Genomic DNA, 19,231 nt, shown 5'->3' on the forward strand with positions numbered 1-19,231 from the left:
ACCTGCCCGAACCGACTGGACACGGCAGCCCAGACCAAACTGACCTGATGTGCCAGCCCGACCTGAACCGACCTGATGTGCCAGCCTGACCTGACCCAACGCGCCAGCCCGACCCAACCCAACGCACCACCCTGACCCAACCCAGCCCAACACACCAGCCTGGCCCAAACCTACCTGACCCACTGGCCCGACCCAGCACAAACTGACTTGACGGCCCAGCCCAAATCAGCCCGGCCCAAACAGACCCGCCAAGCCGGCCCAAAACCTGGGCCAGTCTGAGCTGAGCCCCACCAGCATCTGGGGTGGGGGGGAGAGAGAGGCAGGTCATCAGGGCGGAGCATGTGTGGGGCCATGGCCTGGGTTAGGGGAGGCTTAGCCACCTCTGGCCTATTATACCTGCCACCCATGCTTAACTGTGCATTTCCTTGGTTTATATGCTTAGTGTTGGGCTAATTACCCAACTTATTGGGGATTTTTAAAAAAATTGTATAGGAACATTCATATATGAAACTAATTGTGCCTGCTGCCTATTTCTTGCTGAGAGGCTCTAGATGAAATTAGTTTCTCCATTTGCTGTCAGTATGGTAAGGTTTCCTCTTGCATCCTGATCATCTTCTATAGCTTGAAACAAAGACTTGAAATTTCCAGCACCAAATCCCTACATATGAGAAGAAAAGAACATTAACTGGCACATGGACATGACAAGTGAATTTGTTATATCAAGAGTCTCAGGAGTAAACCAAGCAGTCACAAGAGATTTACTTACATACAGTAGAACTTCCTTCCCTAAGGACACAGAATATTAGTGTGTCCTGGTGGAGTAGGGATGGGACTTGAAGCCACGAACTTCTGCCATTGACAACTGCAGGGGTCATAGGCAAGTCACCTTCCTGTGCCTCAGTTTCTCTCATGTAGAGATTGTGGAGGCTACTGCTTACCTATTGCAGCTCCCAGGAATCTTGTGAGGATTAATTAATTGAAGTTTGATAGTGGAACGTGCTACGCAAGCTGCTAATCATTATTTATAGTGTCAGAGCCATACCAAAGGCTCCATCGAGAGTACAACTTTATGACATACATATTAAAATGCCTCCCCTTTCCTTCCCACCTCAGAATGATAATAAAATTAAGCACATCCTTCTGGCGTGACAAGGGAATAGAGCAGGCAAACTCAGGAGAGTCTCTTAGCTAGGTCTGGATCTGGTTCTATCTTTCTATTTCTGGTGTATCCACCCAGCGTGCATAGGCACCAAATAGAGCAATAAAGAGAATTCTCCACTGAGGCCCAGAAACAGGCCATTTTCTCTGTTGGGAGGAAGTCTCCCCAGTCTGCTGTCTTACACGGTGCTCTGAAGGAGTGAGACACTGATCATTGGCTGAAGGAAGGAAGTTAGTGGGTAAGTACCCTTTGGAATTTCATACCATTACAATCATGGTCCGGAACTGCCAAACATCAGGCTTTTCAGCAGCAGCATGGTTAACAATGGAGATAGCCTGAGCAGGCCAAGGTCCCTTTAGGATGTGATCCAAGAGCAACTTGGATTTCTAATGTTTCTTTTGTAAAAACGGCTTAGCAGCGGTTTAAAAAGCACAGCAGCTCACAGGTCCCATGAGAAATCCCACCATGCTGCTTGCAGCTGCCATTTTGGGTTGGTTGGTCTAAGGAACCAAGTCTCTACAGCAGCTTTTTCATTTTTCAAAACTTTAACTTTAAGAATCTCAAAGCAAAATCCCTGTGTGGTTGCAGGGACATGAAACAGAGCCAAAATGGGGCCAGAAGCTCATTGCTCCTGCCTACCAATGCTTTTTGGCATAGCTTCATTTTTTTAAATTATAATGAAAACTCTTAACATTTTCCATTAAATCAGCCAGGAAAGAAACTCTCAAGCCCAAACACTCAACAAACCTGGTGGTTGTGGCGTTGTATGACTTCTAGAAAGACAGTGGGTCTATCCTGAACGGGTTTAGTGAAGATCTGAAGCAGGTATCCTTTCTCATCAAAGTCAACTAAGATTTTCAGTTCCTTGAAAAGAAAAACAGTAAAACTGATTGTTCGGAGAACTGTTGAGAAGTTGGAAGCTGGTGCTAAATAACCCCCTAAATCCACTTGAATCTTTCAGCTATATCGTGAAAAGTTTTTAGATGTCTGGTCTGCATCAGAGCTGGTTGAGTTGCAATATCTGGAATTCTGTGGCATTAGGATCTTTAGAAATTATGATTTAAACACAATCATGTTCTGGTCAAATGCCAACCTGTGGAGTTATGTTGTGGTTATCTAAAATTCCATCTGCAGTTTCAGGTGGATGCATTACTCTCTACGTCCTTCCTTCCTTCCTAAATTATTGTCATGTCACTGGGTTGTTAAAATAACTGTCACAGTCTGTCCCCAGGCGTGGCTGGATTCTAGCAGTGAGTACAGAAAATAAAAATTTGTTTTCATGAAAAATTTAGAGGTTTTAAGCTTGTTTTTGGGGAGAAGGTGCGTTTGAGACACTCCATACCCTAGAATAGCCAATATCTAGTGATTAGGGCATTCACATGGGATTGGGGAGACCGATGCTCAAATCCCTGTTCCAAACGAGGTGGGTCTGTCTCTCCCTCCACCCATCCTGGACCTGAGAAATTCCTGACAAATTTATCAATGAAACCGATTAATTTTCGTGAACAGTTTCAGTTTTGGCACATCGGCATGTTCCAACAATTGATAAAGTCCCACCCAGCTCTAGTGGTGAGGGAGGAGATGGCATTCTGCAGAGCTCTTTGGGATTCTCCGGATTGGAAAGTGTTATTGAAATGCCAGAGCTTGCATTGTTTTGTCTGCATACGCCTTGAGAACCAGGCTGACCTCCAGTTTGTCGATGTTTTCCTTAACCTTGATTTTGGCAGATTTCAGCTTCTCTCGCAGTTGCTGGTAGTAAGTGGCTGGAACCCTGATAAACTCCATGCCCCGTTGTTTCAGGTTGGTGACCTGTAACACAAGAGTGAGATCCATTCAAGTGGTTCTTTTGCTCACCCCCTTTCCATACCCTACTGGCTAAAACATGGCCAGTCGCTGCTGGGTCAGGGCTTAGGTTCTGGAAATGCCAGTAGCTGGTCAAGCGGAGCCCATGCAGCATAGCGAGCCAGATGGCAGCTCCTGATGCAAATCAGTCCATGTGCAACCCTCCTAGGCTAGCACTCATTCAAGCCATAAACAACCAGTGCCTATCCGGCTGCCTGCATGGCTGCTGTAACAGAACCTACCCTTATAGCAGCACTTCCACGTCATTAAAAATGAACTGGAAAAGCCAGACCCGTTCTAAAAGGGAAGGAGTTAAAGGGTCACAATAGAAGTCTGCTGAATTCCTGGAAACAGAGAGAGAGAGACACTCCAAGAAATTAACTGATGCTAATGTAACCCTGACAGACCCCAGTTGTCAGTGGGTGGGATAGAACCTGAGACCTCTGGAGCTGAGTGTATGAGCCTCTAAGGCATGAGATAAAAGCCACATGGCTGTTAGCTAAGGCTGTAGCAGACTCATTAATCTCTCGCTACGTGGTCTCTGTGCAAGTAGATGGGACAGAACACCTCACCCAGGAGGCATGTGGGTTACACTAAGACTCCTCTGCTCTAGCCCATCTGATTTGAGTCCTAGATGGACAGGACAGCTGGCATCAGGAGTTAGCCTGTAGTCTTCCAACAAGGATCTGTGGGTATGAGTGCTCAATATCCCAACAACTGTGTGTGTAAGAGACAGCGAGAGAGAACTTAGTGCTGGTGAAATTGGTCAGATTGACAGGCCTGGAGTTTCTAATCCTATGTGTATAAACCGACAAGTACAGCATGTGCAGTGGTAACATGAACATCCTCCACAAAGCTCCCTGCCAATCTGCCTTAATCTTGAGCTGGATGTACCATCTCGAAGGGCAAATCCTCGTGGCCCAGTCAGTTTTTGGTGTCTCTGCTGTGGCTGCTGACAAGGGGGACAGGTAATGTCAATTGTGGTGGGTTTTTTGTGATGTCGACACTAAACTGAGACCTACCAAACTTCTTACATATAGAGCCACTGAAGAAATGGGTGTCTCTCTTGTACTGGTTGGAGTAGGAGAATGCACAAAAATCATGCAAAATAATTGGACAGAGGAGATGGGTGAGGTAATATCTTTTATTGGACCAACTTCCATTGGTGAAAGAGACAAGCTTCATCAGGTCTGGGAAAGGTCCTCAGAGTGTCACAGCTAAACGGAACGTGGAACAGATTGTTAAGCATAAGGAGTTAACACATGTTGCAACATGGATGGTTGACATCTCTGCAGCCATACGACAAAGGAGAGTTAGTGGGTTGTTCTGTGAGCCACTATTGCTGAAGCAATTAAGCAACCCCCTTGGAAACAGCTTTAAAAACATTTGCTGTCAGAGGTCAGCTCTGTGTAAGTGAACTCGCCTGTTTTGCTCACTATGCAGTGGCTCAGAGAAAATTAAGGGCTCTGCTACATACAGCGACTTAAAAAGTTTGTGCAACATACTGGATTTCTTTTCATTTTTCTTTTTACTCATTAGCAGCATTAAATTGCCAGACTTACAGCAGTAATAATGTCAGGGGTATTCAGAGCAATGTGCTGGACTCCAGCTCCTCCATAGTATTCAACATATTCCTATCAAGAAACAAACACACACTATTAGTGCAGGAATTTTTTTGGCTCTGCTTCAACTGTTGTGCATTTTCTAAGTGGCTTTATGCTTAAAAACAAAAGAAGCAAAAGCAGTCGCAGCTCAAACCAAGGTCTTGCCTCCAGCCCAGCCACAAAATGGGAAATTAAACTCACAGGTGTTTTACTAGTGAAATAAGAGGGCTAGCCTGTGAGTGTTAGGACAGCAAACTCAGTGAGTGCAAGCAGCTCCCCTATTTGTCTGCCGGTCCCTCGCTCTGTTACAACAGCTCTGTTGAATAAGAAAAGGCTCTTTTCCCAGAGTCACTTTTCGGACCATAACTGCAGAGGGTCACTCAGGTATAACTTCAATGGGGCATCGCCATCTAGTGCAATAAGCAGGCACTGACTCATGAGACCTCCTGAATCCTGGAATTAGGTCCTGGCCCTGAGCAGCTTGTATCTGTTATTTCTGTGGGAAGCGCCATGCATGACCACAGCCCTACAGGGAAATAACCATCTTGATGTAAACACTCAAGTTTCATGAGTATTTACCTGAATCTGGGATTTTTTCTTGCCCATTGCTGGCTCGTTTATGGGCATTTTTATGGTCTCTTCATAGTTGGCGACCACAATGGAACGCAGGGCACTGAACTGTGTGTGCAGTTGTTTATCATCCACAGACCAGAACCGATGAAACAGAAGGTTCTTCTGGTACCTAACCGGGAACAGAAAAGGCAGATTTCATTCCCCCTTAAACCAACTCATAGCTTCTGAGAACTGTGGACTTCAGCGCTGGTGAGTTTCTGTCACTAGATTAATAAAGTAAAGAAGATAGTTTCACCCTCATTTGTCAGGGTTAAGCCACGAAACTCCCTTCCGCTTTAACAGGGCGTGAGCAGTTGAATGCTTGCAGATTCACAGGACAACACATCCTTGCCACCACGTCATCTCATCTGTTGAAATTAATGGGCAGTTCATCATCTTCTGGCAGAGCTGAATTGGACCCACTCAAAATAACTTTCATTTACACTCAATCTGCCTTTCACTGCTGTAACTCTACTAACTTCAGGCTTCCTGCATGACTACAGGCAACGCCCTTAGTGTTTGTCTACACAGTGCAGCAGAGCATGCCAGAGGGGTGTGATTTGTAAACGCACTAAAGTGTTGCACTCTCATGGTCCCCTATAGATTCTGCTGGCATGCCTAGTTCAAGCATTAACATAGGAGTACGTTAACACGAACTAGGTTCCTTTTAGGCCACACCAGCTGGGTCTACACAGGGCAGTTCGAGTGCTTTACAAATCACACCTCTCCAGCGCGCTTTGCCAGCGCTGTGTAGATCAGGCCCTTAAGGTCCTTCTGTGCTTCCATTTCCCATCTGTACAATGGAGACGCTAGCACTGCCCTGCCTCACACAGGCATTGTGAAGATATATACATTAAAGATTGTGAAGCACTCTGAGATCTACGCACACTATATAAATGAGAGGTATTATGTAGACTTCAGATTTTGTAGTATTTAAACTGACGTGGTGATGACAGTTTTTCCATAATGTGCAGCACTGTCAGCCAGTAGGCATGTAATGTAGTGCACTATATCCAGTCATGTTTTTAACTCCTCCCATCCCAGATGTTATTGCTACCACCACCCTAGTAATAATTAAATACTGCTTAGTCTGAGTTAAACAAGCTAATGTTTCAAAACATAGTTGACTTGAGCTATATGCATGTAAAGTGTATTTTTCTCCTTGTATCTGTATTAGGGATTCTGTAGTCACTATCATTGACAGGGGTTGCATACATACAGTGGCTGCAGTATCAAGCCTTAGATATATGAGCCAATCGTCCTAAAATCAACCAGACCCAAAGCAGGCAGCTGCTATACTAGTTCTGACCAAGGATCAAATTCTGCCCTGGCCATCACTGGGTGAGGTCAGGGAAGCTGCCAAATGCCTCTTCTGCTGCCCAAATCCTGTCTGCCCAAATAGGGTCCCAGGAGAAGGGAATGGAGGAGCAGCAGCAGATGTTCACTGGTGTTCCTCTGAAAGAGATCCATGTATGTTCCAGACCCGTGCATGCTGCAGACATGTGGGCAGGCTGGTCGTGACCCTAGCCAGCGGATAGCACTCTCCTAAATCCCACAGAACACTGGCTGGCCCGTGCCCTCTGGGGCACTGTGTTGGAATACAGCCCTGCTCCCAGGGAAGCCAGAGTATACTTTCCTAAGCTAACTGAACATTGTGTGAAGTGTCCTGTCAGCAAGACAGCAATGTAAATAAAATGCATAGAATGTTAAACATCAACATAAATTACTGAACACTGTTAACAGAGAGAATTGCTTGAGCGGCTTTTTCTAACTGCTACAGTTCTCACCATTCTGCCACAGGGACCATCTGAAGATCCGGCTGGTTCCCCACCACGTGGTCAATGAAACTCAGCTTGCCACTTGGTCTGGGAAAGAAATACCAGGTCAGTTTTCATTCAAAAAGTGGCTGGCATTGATGCATGTAGTGACACAGCTCTTAAAATCTAACCAGTGCCATCAAAACAGTCACCAGTGAGAAGGAACCAGGGTCCCATGGAGGGTTGCTCATCTGCTCCTAACACACAACTCCCACTCCATGCCAAAGAGATAAAGCACAACTAAAACTCTCTGCCAATAATCCCTGGGGAACCTTCCCTCCAGGCCCCATACTTGGGTACGAGCACAACTGCTCGCAGTGTAATGTATTGTCCTGTGTATGCGTCACTGCTGGTTGGTTGCTCACATGTGTGATCATGTCACCCCCCAGTGGCTGAGCTTTGGGGGAAGGGTCCAGCAGTCAAATTGGGTTCTGAATTTTGCATCTGTTCCCTGTCTCTTAAATGAGTCAAACCAAACCCTGACTCTAGTCACCCTGCACATTTGGTTGGGGTTGTGATCCAGACCCAGATGGGAATTGTGTGGGTCAGGCCTGCCATGCACACCTTGTACACGGTAGGTTGCAGGGCTACTGCTAGCAGATCAGACTCCTGTACCAGATTTAGCCTGGCTACAGAGCTGCCTTTTCCGGGCTGTACACCAGAGCTGTGTCATTCAGAAGATCCTTTAATACAGTGGTTCTCAACCAGAGGTCCGAGGCCCCTGGGAGGCCACAAGCAGGACCAGGGTTAGATTCACTGGGGCCCAGGGCAGAAACCCTGAGCCCTGCCACATGGGGCTGAAGCCTGGGACCCTGACCCCCCACTACCTGGGGCTGAAGCAGAAGCCTGAGCAACTTTGCTTTTTATGGGCCCCTGTGTCATGGGGCCCTGGGCAATTACCCTGCTTGCTACCCTTAATGCCAGCCCTGGCTTTTATATGGTTGTTGTGACACAGGTGGGCCGTGGAGTTTTTATAGCGGGGGGTGAGGGGGGAGGCTCAGAAAGTAAAAGGTTGAGAACCCCTGCTTTAATGTACCGCCAGGAATGGCTGGTGTTAGCTTCTGTTAAGGTGTTGTGGTGGCGCCATCTAGTGTCTGAACGGGTATTCCATTCCAAGGCCCGTCTTACGCTTTGAGCAAGTTTCGCTTTTGAGTTTTCAGGTGCATGGGAGCCTGAAACTGCAAGCATAACCGGGAGGTGATGGACCCCAAAGAGAGGAAAAACAGAAGATGTTTGCAAGATACCATGCAAAACACAATGCCTGACTTCAGCACAGGTCTAGCTAGAGCTCACATCTGTTGCATACAGACAGCCCAGCCTCTGAACATTTCACTGGACCATACAGAAGCTAAATAACTATGTTCTGAGGACCTGACCATGAATGCCTTACTCAGCAAAGCCAGTGGGAGTTTTGTATGAGTAAGAACTGCTAGATTAGGCCCTGTACAATATACTTACAGCTTTGGCAACAGTGGGTCTTTGAAGAGAGGCGGCTCAAAGCCAGGTAAGAAGAGACCTTTGTAGTTAAGATTTTCTATTAACGTGTGCGTCGTGTCTCCATACTGGGAGGGGAGAAAATGGGTAACATTACAAATATTGTCAAGTATCAGAGGGGTAGCTGTGTTAGTCTGGATCTGTAAAAGCAGCAAAGAGTCTTGTGGCACCTTATAGACTAACAGATGTATTGGAGCATTAGCTTTCGTGGGTGAATATCCACTTTGTTGGATGCACAGGATACTTTGCTGCTATTACAAATATTGTTCCTCTCCAAGGATTCTGATAATCCAATAACTGTTCAATAAGCACCTGGACCTGCGCCTAGTTGAAAAACATAACTTGCACCTTGCTGTGGGTTCGGAAGTGTTCCAGTGAGCTTCTTTCCCTCCCAACTCCCCACTGCCAGGAGCTCCTAGTGAGAGAGGCCATTCAGATGCTGTTTCTGGCCAGGATGGGAAACACAAGGGCTGGAAATTTGACAAGGCAGCCAATCCAATTTGCAGACCCAAGAAGTTCAGAAGAGCTTCCAAGCTACTGGATTCTTATCAAACCCAACCTGTATTTGGAACCCTTTCAGGTTCACCAAGCCTGACTACTGGCTCACCGTAGGGCGATGCGAGAGGCAGAAGCCTCTGATGCCCAAGGGCTTACCAGCACCTGTTGCTTTCAGGAGCAGGGGTCCAATTTTGACTCCCCTACATGTAATAGGGAATGTGGTATTGGGTCTGAGCAGTAAGTAGCCCACAGATTTTAGAGTGCTAGAAAAGCCTATGCTAACTCCAGGTGCTGGCTGCAGATACTGCAGATGTTTGCTAAATATTCACTGTGCAGGTTCCAAAGAAGTCATTGCGTATTTTGAAATTTCCCATGTGTCACTAGGGTCCTGTAGCGGATATTTCCAGATTGGAGATGTGGGCAAGTATAGGGCCTCCATTGACTGTAGCTGGGGAACTCGGTTAAGCCTGCACTTTGCCTCAAGTTAGTCATATATTCAGAAGAGTGAGAGAACCGGATCTTCTGCTGAAAGGGGGCAGGCAAAGGTGGATTTGTGCCACCTTCAGGATTCTGTCCTGCTCCAGGGGCTGGCATAGCCTCACCATAAACTAGAGCAGCCCCAGGGCTGCTCTAACTTACAGCGGCTATCTATAGGCACCAATGGGCTGCCATAAAGCCCACAATAGTTGAAGCACACCAGCCACTCAATTTGAGCCACCACAGAGGGGCAGCACTGGAGCCTGGAATTGGGGCCCAAAAGCTCAGCTCTGCAGCATTTGATAGAAAGTGCCCATGCAGCCGATCAATTTCCCTTTCCACTTGTGAGTGTGATTAGTGATCTTAAAGCACCGACTCCTGCAGCCCACAACGTTACAGTCGATGGAACACAGACAACTCTTTCCTCAGGCTTACCGTCTGGATGACTGCAAATTTCACTTTTCCATATTTGTCTTCCTCTACCCAGGGCTCTTTCACTATCACTGCCCCACGCTCTTTAGCTTTCTGTGAAAGAGAACAGACGGATATAAGAACTGCCATGCTAGAGCAGACCTATCAAGCCTGGTCATCTGTCTCCAGTACTGGCCAATGATGGATGCTTCAGGAGAAGACTTACAGCATCTAATTCTACAATATTGATGGGGACAATGCACGAACCGGAAAGACCCTGGATTGACTGTCCAATCCCATGGGGTGGTTGCAAGGCTGGGAGTTAGGAAAAAAAAACATCCTTTATAGTAAATGACGTGAATTTCATATGGAGCAACTGAGACACAGCACTCATGGAACCTCCCAAGGCTGTCTCCATGGAGCCACTTTTCAGAGCAGAACCGCACTTGGAGGCAAGTTCACGTCCCAGTAGATGGAAACTATGGTGCATCATGTTCTGTGTTTCCCCAGTGTCAACATTCGCTTCAGTGCAGTCGCTGCACTTTTGCACATGGGCCAGAGATCCTCTCACCCGTTATAAGTGGTTAAACTGACATTGTGTTCTACATGGCGTACTTAACCCTGCAAGCCTTGGAGATGTTAAACTGACCTGGCTTGGCCACTTCAGTACTTGGTCTTGCCTCAGCACAGAGGGAGTAGATGACTTCCTGAGGTCCCTTCCAGCCCTACCTTTTTACAGGGCCGCCCAGAGGATTCAAGGGGCCGGGGGCAGGGCCGGGTCTTTGGCGGCGGGTCCCTCTCGGAGGGAAGGACCCGCCACCAAATTGCTGCCAAAGAATGAAGCGGTGGCAGTAGAGCAACCTAAGCGCTCCCGATTGCAGCTTTTTTCATTTGTTTGTTTTGCTTTTTTTTCCCACCGCTTGCGGTGCTTGTACTCACCAGGCAGCACCCACCGCCAAAGTCAGGGGCGGCTCCAGGCACCAGCATGCCAAGCGCGTGCCTGGGGCGGCAAGCCACAGGGGGGCGCTCTGCCAGTTGCTGCGAGGGTGGCAGGCAGGTTGCCTTTGGCGGCATGCCTGCGGAGGGTCCGCTGGTCCTGCTGCTTCGGTGGACCTCCCGCAGGCATGCCGCCGAATCTGCGGGACCAGGGACCTCCCGCAGGCAAGCCGCCGACAGCAGCCTGCCTGCCGTGCTTGGGGCGGCAAAATACCTAGACCTGCCTCTGGCCAAAGTGCTGCCAAAAACCTGAAGCGGCTCGCGGGGCCCCTGTGGGGCCCGAGGTCTGGGGCAAATTGTCCCATTTGCCCACACTCTGGGCAGCCCTGCCTTTTTATGGTTCTTTGATTACATCATTTACCTGCACAATGAAGTTGCAATCCTCGACTTCAAATGCAATGTCTTTTACGCCATCTCCATGCTTCACCAAGTGCTTTCCCATTTCTGTGCAAAGAGAGAGACAGTGTGTGTGTGTGAGAGAGAGAGAGAGAGACCCGAGGGACTTCTTGTTCGCAGTGCCTGACAGACCAGGCATGGAGCTCAGTGCAGCTGGACGGCTTGTCGCTGGCTCGCTGCTCTGCCTTGCATCAATGGCTCCTTCCTCCTGATTAGATGCAGCAATGTGAGAAACAGTTTTCAAAGTTTCCCATTGATTTGGTAGGTGTGAGAATTGCACATGTACGCAAAGGGAGGGAACAGGTAATGGCTTGGCATGGGTTAGTCTTGAGCAGGTTCAGCCACAGTCACAATAACTCCCGGCCCAGGGCCGAGCTTCCCAGCTTTGCAGCACTCCCTATCCCTGCTTCACTTGAGAATTCAACAGTCCCTCACAGGGAAGCAGCAATTTCAGGTTACAGGAAACTCAGAGGTTCAGGATGGGGACGCCTGGCTGGGCAGCAGCAGGAGCACACACTTTTGCCTCAGTGGCCAAATCAGTTTATTGTAGCAATCAATTCCCTGACCTTCCTTCTCACTGCCCCCACCCTATCCTCTTGTCTGCTTTGTTACTGAAAGCCACGTGTAAACCCTTTGGGGGCAGAGACCTTGTCCTCTTAGCTGGACCATCTGATGCCAGCAGAGCTGTAGGGTCTGTAAAATAATCATGCTAAATACCAGCCAGCACTGTTCCCTTGTTGTGGGTGTGCTGGGGAGGGGGCGAGTGCTTTCCACAAGAGGATCATCTTGGACTTCAGGGAGGATCAGAGCCGATCCGAAGACTAAAGAAGTGGTAACCCAGTAAAAGTATCAGCTGGATTTGTGAAATGACAAAATTCTATCCCCATTCACAGCCATGGTGCCATTTGTAAGATACCATATGAGCTTGAACGGTCACTTAAAGGCCTGCTCAGAGCTAGCTCACCCTGTCTATCAGGTAAAGATCACACTGTATCCTTCCTAAACCAGGGTAGGCAAAAAATGCCTCCCCCGGTAACCCAGGGCCTGAGAAGAGACTGCTTCAGAAAGGAGCATTTCCAGCCACACAAGTTAGGACCCCTCCCCTTCCCTAACAGCCTGAATCTGCTCCAAAGGTAGCTGCTGCTGGTGGCTGGGTTCCTTAGGGTCTAGAGAACAGGGATTTGTAGACAACGGGCAGGAGAAAATAGCTCCTGCCCCCTGTTTACTTTCCACACATAGCTCCTGCAGGACAGAATAATAAATAGCCCCATGATAGCAAAATAGGAAAGATGAGGGAAGTCTAGTTGCTGTAGCCTTTAGTACTGTTCCCTGTACAGATTACACTCCAGGAGGTTCAGCTGCCTGCAGTCCTTTGTCATCCCTGATGATCATTTTCATTTACCTTCGTTTTCAGGATTGAGAGCAGATGAGAGGACAAATATGATCTGAAAATTAAGCAGAATATTACACGTTATTTACTGTCAGATAAGGTCAGTGGGAGATCTGTGCAGAGGAGGGTTTGCAGGATTGGACCCTAATAGGTAAATTAAAGCCATGTCTATGTTTTATTTGTATAAATGCTAGTGAATGCTTTTATGCAATATTCATTGAGCACTAGTTTAAAAAAGCCCAGAATGTTTTGCATTGCTCTGTTACTGACCAGTCCTGCAGTCCTGACTCAAGCAAAATTCCCATTGAAATCCCTAGTTTTGTCTGAGGACAGGCAAGGAAAGGATGCAGGACTGGCCTCGGAGAAACTGGAGATTAGAAAGTCCCTTTTTGTTCTCCTTTATTTTGGGCCAAGGATCAGAACATTGTAAAAATGTCAGTTCCTGGACCAGAAATGGAGCCTTTTGCCTCAGTTCCAGCTGAGGAAGCAGAAGCAACAGGTGCATTGCCTCACAGGACATCACCATGCTAATGGGCTATTCCAAATGGCTTCAAGGACTCTGATGCAGTTTATTTTAATGCCACAAAATGTGACAAGCTGGAATTCAGATGTGACCCGTCTACCTTTGCCCAGACAAAAAGACCAAGCATCGCAAGAAAATGAACCTGGGTGTTCACCTCCTCAGCTGGCCATGTGACATCACTGGGGCACATGGGTTACATCACGTGCCCAAACTAATAGGGAGTCAATGCGAAAGCCAGGATTGGAGTTCCTGGTTGCTAGTCTGGTGCTGAGACCACTAGACCTCACCTCTTCTCTCCTCTGATTTAACTGACTGAAAACAACACTTTATTATCCCCGATGCACTACCAGAGTAGTGACATTATTCTTTAGCTAGTACCTTAAAGTTTTCTTCTGCAAGCTTACCTTATCCTGCTGTATTACATGAGACACCACTTCTCTGCTGCCAGTTTCCAGGCCCTTATAGGCCAGTTCTTCAAATCCCATTTTGTTACAATAAAACGAGGCAGCCTTTGAAATACATGAAAACATGTTCGAGTTAAAGGAAAGGTTGGTTTTCCGGTAACACTCATTTCCACACTAGCACTCCCCAAAGCACAGACAGCTTTTTAGCGTCACCTCCTGGCCCCAGTCTCTAGCGAACAGCTAGTGTACAGTATGATCCAGCTGTTGAATGATTTGAAATATGGACCTAAAAGAAATCAAACTTCCCTCTTCATATGGACCTCTACTAGTGCACAAGCAAATCCTTGTTTGTGCATCTGAAGGGGAGACCACAGTGGTTTTCAGCCTGTGGCCTGCGGACTCCCAGGGGGGCTGCAGACTGTGTCTAAGATTTCCAAAGGGGTCAACACCTCCATTTGAAAATGTCTAGGGGTCTGCCAATGAACCCAGCTCTTTCACAGGGTCAAATCAAATGTTTCTATCCTGTGCAAAGCTCCACCATGCTAGACACAGCCCCATTCACCGTGTTGCTTTTCAGGGCCTAACTTAGGTTGTCAGAGCATCAGGCTGCCCCCCAGTGGCTGGGTCTCCAGCTAGATAATGTGATGGCACATCACAGGATACAGTGGCTGATAGGTGACTTGGCACCATGAACATTTACATGACTAAAAGCTTGACCCTACAAACCCTTATGGGGCAGTGGGTGGTGCTGAGGTCAGAGAACCAGTTCAGCTGGGCACACACCAAGTGCAGCAGATGAGATGGCAGCCGCCGTGGGCTGTGTCATGCTCAGCACAGCTAGTCTGGGCCAGCAGCCACGAGCAAGGACGAGGAGGAGGGGGCCAGGGGCGGATGGGGCAGAGTTGTGAGTGTGACTGGGGCAGCAGAGCACAGCCTGAGTGCGCAGCAGCTGTTTCTGTTCAGAATTGTTGCTTCTCCTGCAGGGTGGGAGGATGGCCAGTGCTGAGTCCCAGGGAGGCAAGAGCCTCCAGCTAACTCACAAGAGGTTGAGCAACTGTCCAGACGGTGCTGCGTAACACTGGATAGCCTTGGGGATGCTCCTTCTGCACCCCCCAGTCACCTGCACAATCCTCAGTCACTCACAAACAAGCACTTGCACACAGAGACTGGTAAGGGGCTGATGTCCCAGACTGCCAGGTGGCCCTTTGTATGTGTGCATTATGAATTAGAGGTCCCTTTGAAAATGTGGCCCTTAGCATGTACCAGAAGACAAGGTCACTACCTGGTCCCTGGTGAACAAGGGATTCAATCCAGCTCAGTGTCCCACTTCCCTTGCACAACAGTGACTGTCTGAGAGGCAGAATCTTGGGCTCCATAGGCAGCAATCACAGGTCTCAGTTGGGTTTGGGATTCTTTGTCTGCTTATGTTAACTTGTTCTTTTTTCTTGCTATAAACCAGTGGGTCTGGGGCCCCCACAGGGGACTGTGACCAGGTTTCAGGGGGGTCCACCCAGCAGGGCCGGCATTAGACTCACTGAGGCCCAGCGCAGAAAGCCAAAGCCCCACTACATAGGTCTGAAGCCCAGGGCCCTGAGTCCTGCCACCTGGGGATGAAGCCGAAGCCTGAGCAATGTACCTTCACACAGCCCCCTGTGGAGTGGGGCCCCGGGCACCTGTCCTGCTTGCTGCCCTGTAGCACCTGCCCTGGCTTTTATATGCAGAAAACCAGTTATTGTGGTACAGGTGGGCCATGGAGTTTTTATAGCATTGGGGGAGGGGAATCAGAAGTGAAAATGTTGAAAAGCTCTGCTATAAACAATCTCCCCTGAGGGAAGGATCCTGCTGACCGTGGCTGTGGTTTTCTGCTGAGTCTTTCCAACAGTTTGTAGTGATTCATTGCCTTTTTTAATACTTTCCTGCACCTGCTACATGAGCTTGCTCACTTTGCTGGAAGAGAAAAGAATCAACCCCACACTGCAAACCTTGCTGTAACTTGACATGAAAAGGGGTCTGGCAGCAAAATGGCAGGCCATAATGTGTTCTTACAAAGTCTAACAGCAAAGAAAAGGTTCCGTGCCATTTTAAAAGGGGAATCGCTTATTCTGCAAGGAATGTTTTCCCTTTTAGTTGCAACCCAAACATTGCAACATCAGGCTAATGTAGGAGAATTAGAGAGAGAAACAGATTAGTAGCTGAGTATAAATGTGAGTGAAATTGACTACCCTTTTCCAAACTGAATGTAAGTGAAAAAGTGAACACAATGAATGATGAAATGTAAGTGAACTTTTTACATATTCTTTCCATTGCTCTAAGATGTCACTGAGGAAAAGAATCAGGTTTTTAAAATAGAGGGATTTTAACTTGCCAGTGTCCTTTCAACATGGAATGATATATCTGCCGGTCCAATCACCTGACTGATATCTTATCTCTCTGCAAACAAGACTGATACCTACTACCTCCATCTAAATGACTCACAAAGGCCTGGAGATGGGGACATGGTCAGGGAAGCAGCAGGAACTTTATTTTATTTTTTTCATATTAAACATGTGCCACTGCAAATCTCTTCTGGGATTTCATATTGTCATTTATTTTGGATTTTCGGAATGGCCACTAACTTAGGAAGACAAATGTTTACATGCATGTCCACACAAATACACTCGTCGGTGCCCTGTCTGCAATGTAAACAGCACTGTTGCATGATAATGGTCCAAAGACCATCCTTGAACATTCCACTGAGCAAAAGTGCTGAAACACCTCCATCTGGCAAGATCACCAGAGCCAGCCACGGATGGAATTTTAATTGAATGCAGATCCCTAGGACCATCCAGATATCACATGGCAGACCCTCCCCTCCTGACAGCCAGTAGCAAAGGCAGATTACAATATGCCCCTGTTCTTCAAACAGTGATAGTGCACAAGAATGATCCACCCCTGAGATCTCACAAGCACAGGCACACATGTGACTTTTATCTACATACCTGCTTAGCATTTCCAACCCAGAATGTGAGAGAGTGGAAGTGCAGAAATTTGCCTCCTTCGGGCTAAATGGAATGAAGAAGAGTTAATATTAATCTGCTGGGTTTTGGGTCTCACTTTAATGCCATCTTCATGCAACACTTTCAAGCTGACTCTGTCTCTATTTTAACAAGAAGCAATGAGTACACCTAAGCCATCCTTAGATTGGTTTAGATCGAGGGTTCTCAAACTTCATTGCACCGTGCTCCACCATCCCAGGCTGGAGGGGAGCAAAGCCCAAGGGCTTTAGCCCCCGGTGGGGGGCCTATAACCTGAGCCCCACCATGCAGGGTAATGCCCTCGGGCTTCAGCTTTGGCCCCAGGCAGTGGGGCTCGGGTTCAGCCCCGGGCCCCAACAAGTCTAACGCCAGCCCTGGTGACCCCATTAAAACGGGGTCAGGGCCCACTTTGGGGTCCCGACCCACAGTTTGAGAACCACTGAGTTAGAGAAACGTGGTGTGGTTGCATCTTTATCATCTGAAATAATAAAACCAGGGAAAGCACAAACCTGAGACTAGAATTTTATAAAATATACATGCAGGATATCTGAAATTCACCAGTTTTGCAGGGTTGAAAATAATTTGAGGCACTGCCACTTCACAGGTTTTCTGAGGAGTCCATACAGAGCTCTGATGGTCACAGGGCGCTGACCCCCAGAACGCTGGACTTTGAACAGGCCGGGGGAGGGTGGGTGTTATACATTTCAAGCAAAACAATTAATTTTTCTTCTAAACATTTAACAGCAATTTGTCTGAAAACAAAGTCACCAAAAGCTTATTTATAATGTCTGGGTGCCAGTCATCAGAGTAAATGCGGCCTGGCTAAAACCATGCTCTAGAGGAAAAATATCAGTGTGGGTGAGGGAGGTGCTACTAAAATATTCACAAGCCAGGAAGGAGCAAAGCTGGGAAATAATTCTATGAATAATTTACAGTGGGGTTCTTTCCCTCATGATTCTGGAAAACAATATTTTGGGGGTCCCCTGTGGAGTGAAGACCACACAGCAGTCAATCCATTCAGTCATTGCTTTATCTGTCACTGCTGGACACAAAGGATCTGATTCTTGTAAATCAGGAGCGCTTTCACTTTAGTAAATTAAGTCACATGTAAAATCAGTTCAAATGAGAACAGAATCAAGCCAATGGGTCAAATTCTGCTCTCAGTTACAGTAATGGGGATGGGTTGCAGAGAATAATGGAAAATAGAATTGGTGCCACTGTTCAAACAATCTGCACAATTGTTTGGCTCCAATATGAGTTTGTTAACCTCGTTAAATTAAAGATTAATTCACACCGAGGAAAGCTCTTACCCAACTTCAAATGTGGGTCCAAATTACACTTTGGGAGTTTAACAAATTTATTTGGAGTATTTCATAACATTATTTGGTGAAACACGACTTTAATAAACTGCTTTTCTTCTTTACCTATGATTTGACATCTACTGTGTTCTGTATTGTCATTTTTCATCGCCGTTAATTATTTGTGCACGTACTTTGCATAAAAGTTACATAAAGTAAATCTGTGTTATATGCTATAGTAGTTAGCAACTAAACATAATTTTGCTGTATGTATCAGTATTTTTAAAAAATGCTTTACATTTGAGAAAAGTTTTGAAAATATATTTAGAATCATTAGTGAGAAATAATAAAATAAATCATGCTTATGTTTAGACTTGGAAGAGTTAGATTTTCCTTGGTAAATGTCACTAATCTTACATTTCTCCTTCCGCCCTCCCCAAAAAAGTGAAGAAAAAGGATTTGCGTCATTAACTGCAGTTTACAGAGAAGGAAAACTATAAATATAAGCAGTGTTTCAGCACTATAAAACTGGAGTCCCTTTTTGCTTTTGATCCTACCTGGCAATCAATTAATAAGACATTAATATCATCAGTGTTGCAGTAACAGTCCCAGTCTTTTGCTGGGGGGAATATAAACCCAATCCAAGCAATTGTATTCTTACCTTTTCTCCTTTGTCTGTGTAAGTTGTCTAAGGAGAGAGAATTAAAAAAAAAAAAAAAAAGAGACAAATTCACATTTCAAAAATGTACACTAATCACCAGAAAACTGTAATCCATCAGGTCAGTTTTTAGAAAACAAGTTTTCTGAACTACTTTAAACATATAAATTAATAAGACTAGCTTTTCAAAGCATAAACAGTACTGTGAGTAATTACGCAGAAAGTAATCTATACAAGCACAGTGGGAGATTTACTCTTTTACCCCCATAATGTGTTGGCAGCAAATTAAAAAAAATTTTTTCTCAACCTCACCATTTTTGTAACCTGATTGACTGTGAAAGCACCAAGAGAAAGTCAGACTATTTCAATGCATTTACTATAGCAACGGGAGGAGAGAAAGCCCCTTCCTGACTCCACCTTCTCTAGATTGTAAACTAAATGATTTACTTGGTTTAATTGTTTTAGTTGATTTGAATCATTCTGCCCATAGGGTAAGACATGATAAAATGAGCTGTGTAAGGGATAATATCTGGAGTTCATATACGCTGCAGCATATCTGTGAGTCAGATTATTTAAGGAAAGCCTAAAAGAAGGAGCCAGATTCTCATAGACTGTGGTGTAAACCTAGAGTAACTCCA

At 46.5% G+C, this 19,231-nt stretch overlaps 1 protein-coding gene across 1 annotated transcript; it reads right to left on the bottom strand.

Annotated features, from left to right (window-relative positions):
- Nucleotides 1-547: 547 nt before the first annotated feature.
- Nucleotides 548-18,618, bottom strand: HPD (4-hydroxyphenylpyruvate dioxygenase). The gene is made up of 13 exons (XM_050923974.1): nucleotides 18,597-18,618; nucleotides 16,602-16,664; nucleotides 13,624-13,728; nucleotides 12,709-12,751; nucleotides 11,272-11,354; nucleotides 9,939-10,028; nucleotides 8,493-8,596; nucleotides 7,005-7,082; nucleotides 5,185-5,347; nucleotides 4,564-4,635; nucleotides 2,846-2,968; nucleotides 1,907-2,023; nucleotides 548-658 (listed from the first exon to the last, which is right to left on the bottom strand). Exons 3-13 carry the CDS (start codon nucleotides 13,702-13,704, stop codon nucleotides 548-550), a joined length of 1,065 nt encoding a protein of 354 aa, XP_050779931.1. The 5' UTR covers nucleotides 13,705-13,728; nucleotides 16,602-16,664; nucleotides 18,597-18,618.
- Nucleotides 18,619-19,231: the final 613 nt, after the last annotated feature.

The sequence above is a fragment of the Gopherus flavomarginatus genome, chromosome 15 (assembly GCF_025201925.1).
Source record: "Gopherus flavomarginatus isolate rGopFla2 chromosome 15, rGopFla2.mat.asm, whole genome shotgun sequence".
NCBI classification, from domain to species: Eukaryota; Metazoa; Chordata; order Testudines; family Testudinidae; genus Gopherus; species Gopherus flavomarginatus.

What these genes read in the sequence shown, in the direction of transcription:
- HPD (XM_050923974.1), bottom strand. Translation starts at nt 13,704, where the DNA reads ATGGGATTTGAAGAACTGGCCTATAAGGGCCTGGAAACTGGCAGCAGA. An exon ending in ATGTAATACAGCAGGATAAG is followed by an intron (nt 12,752 to 13,623) that starts GTAAGCTTGCAG and finishes CTTAATTTTCAG; the next exon opens with ATCATATTTGTCCTCTCATC. An exon ending in ATTGCAACTTCATTGTGCAG is followed by an intron (nt 10,029 to 11,271) that starts GTAAATGATGTA and finishes TCTCTTTCACAG; the next exon opens with AAAGCTAAAGAGCGTGGGGC.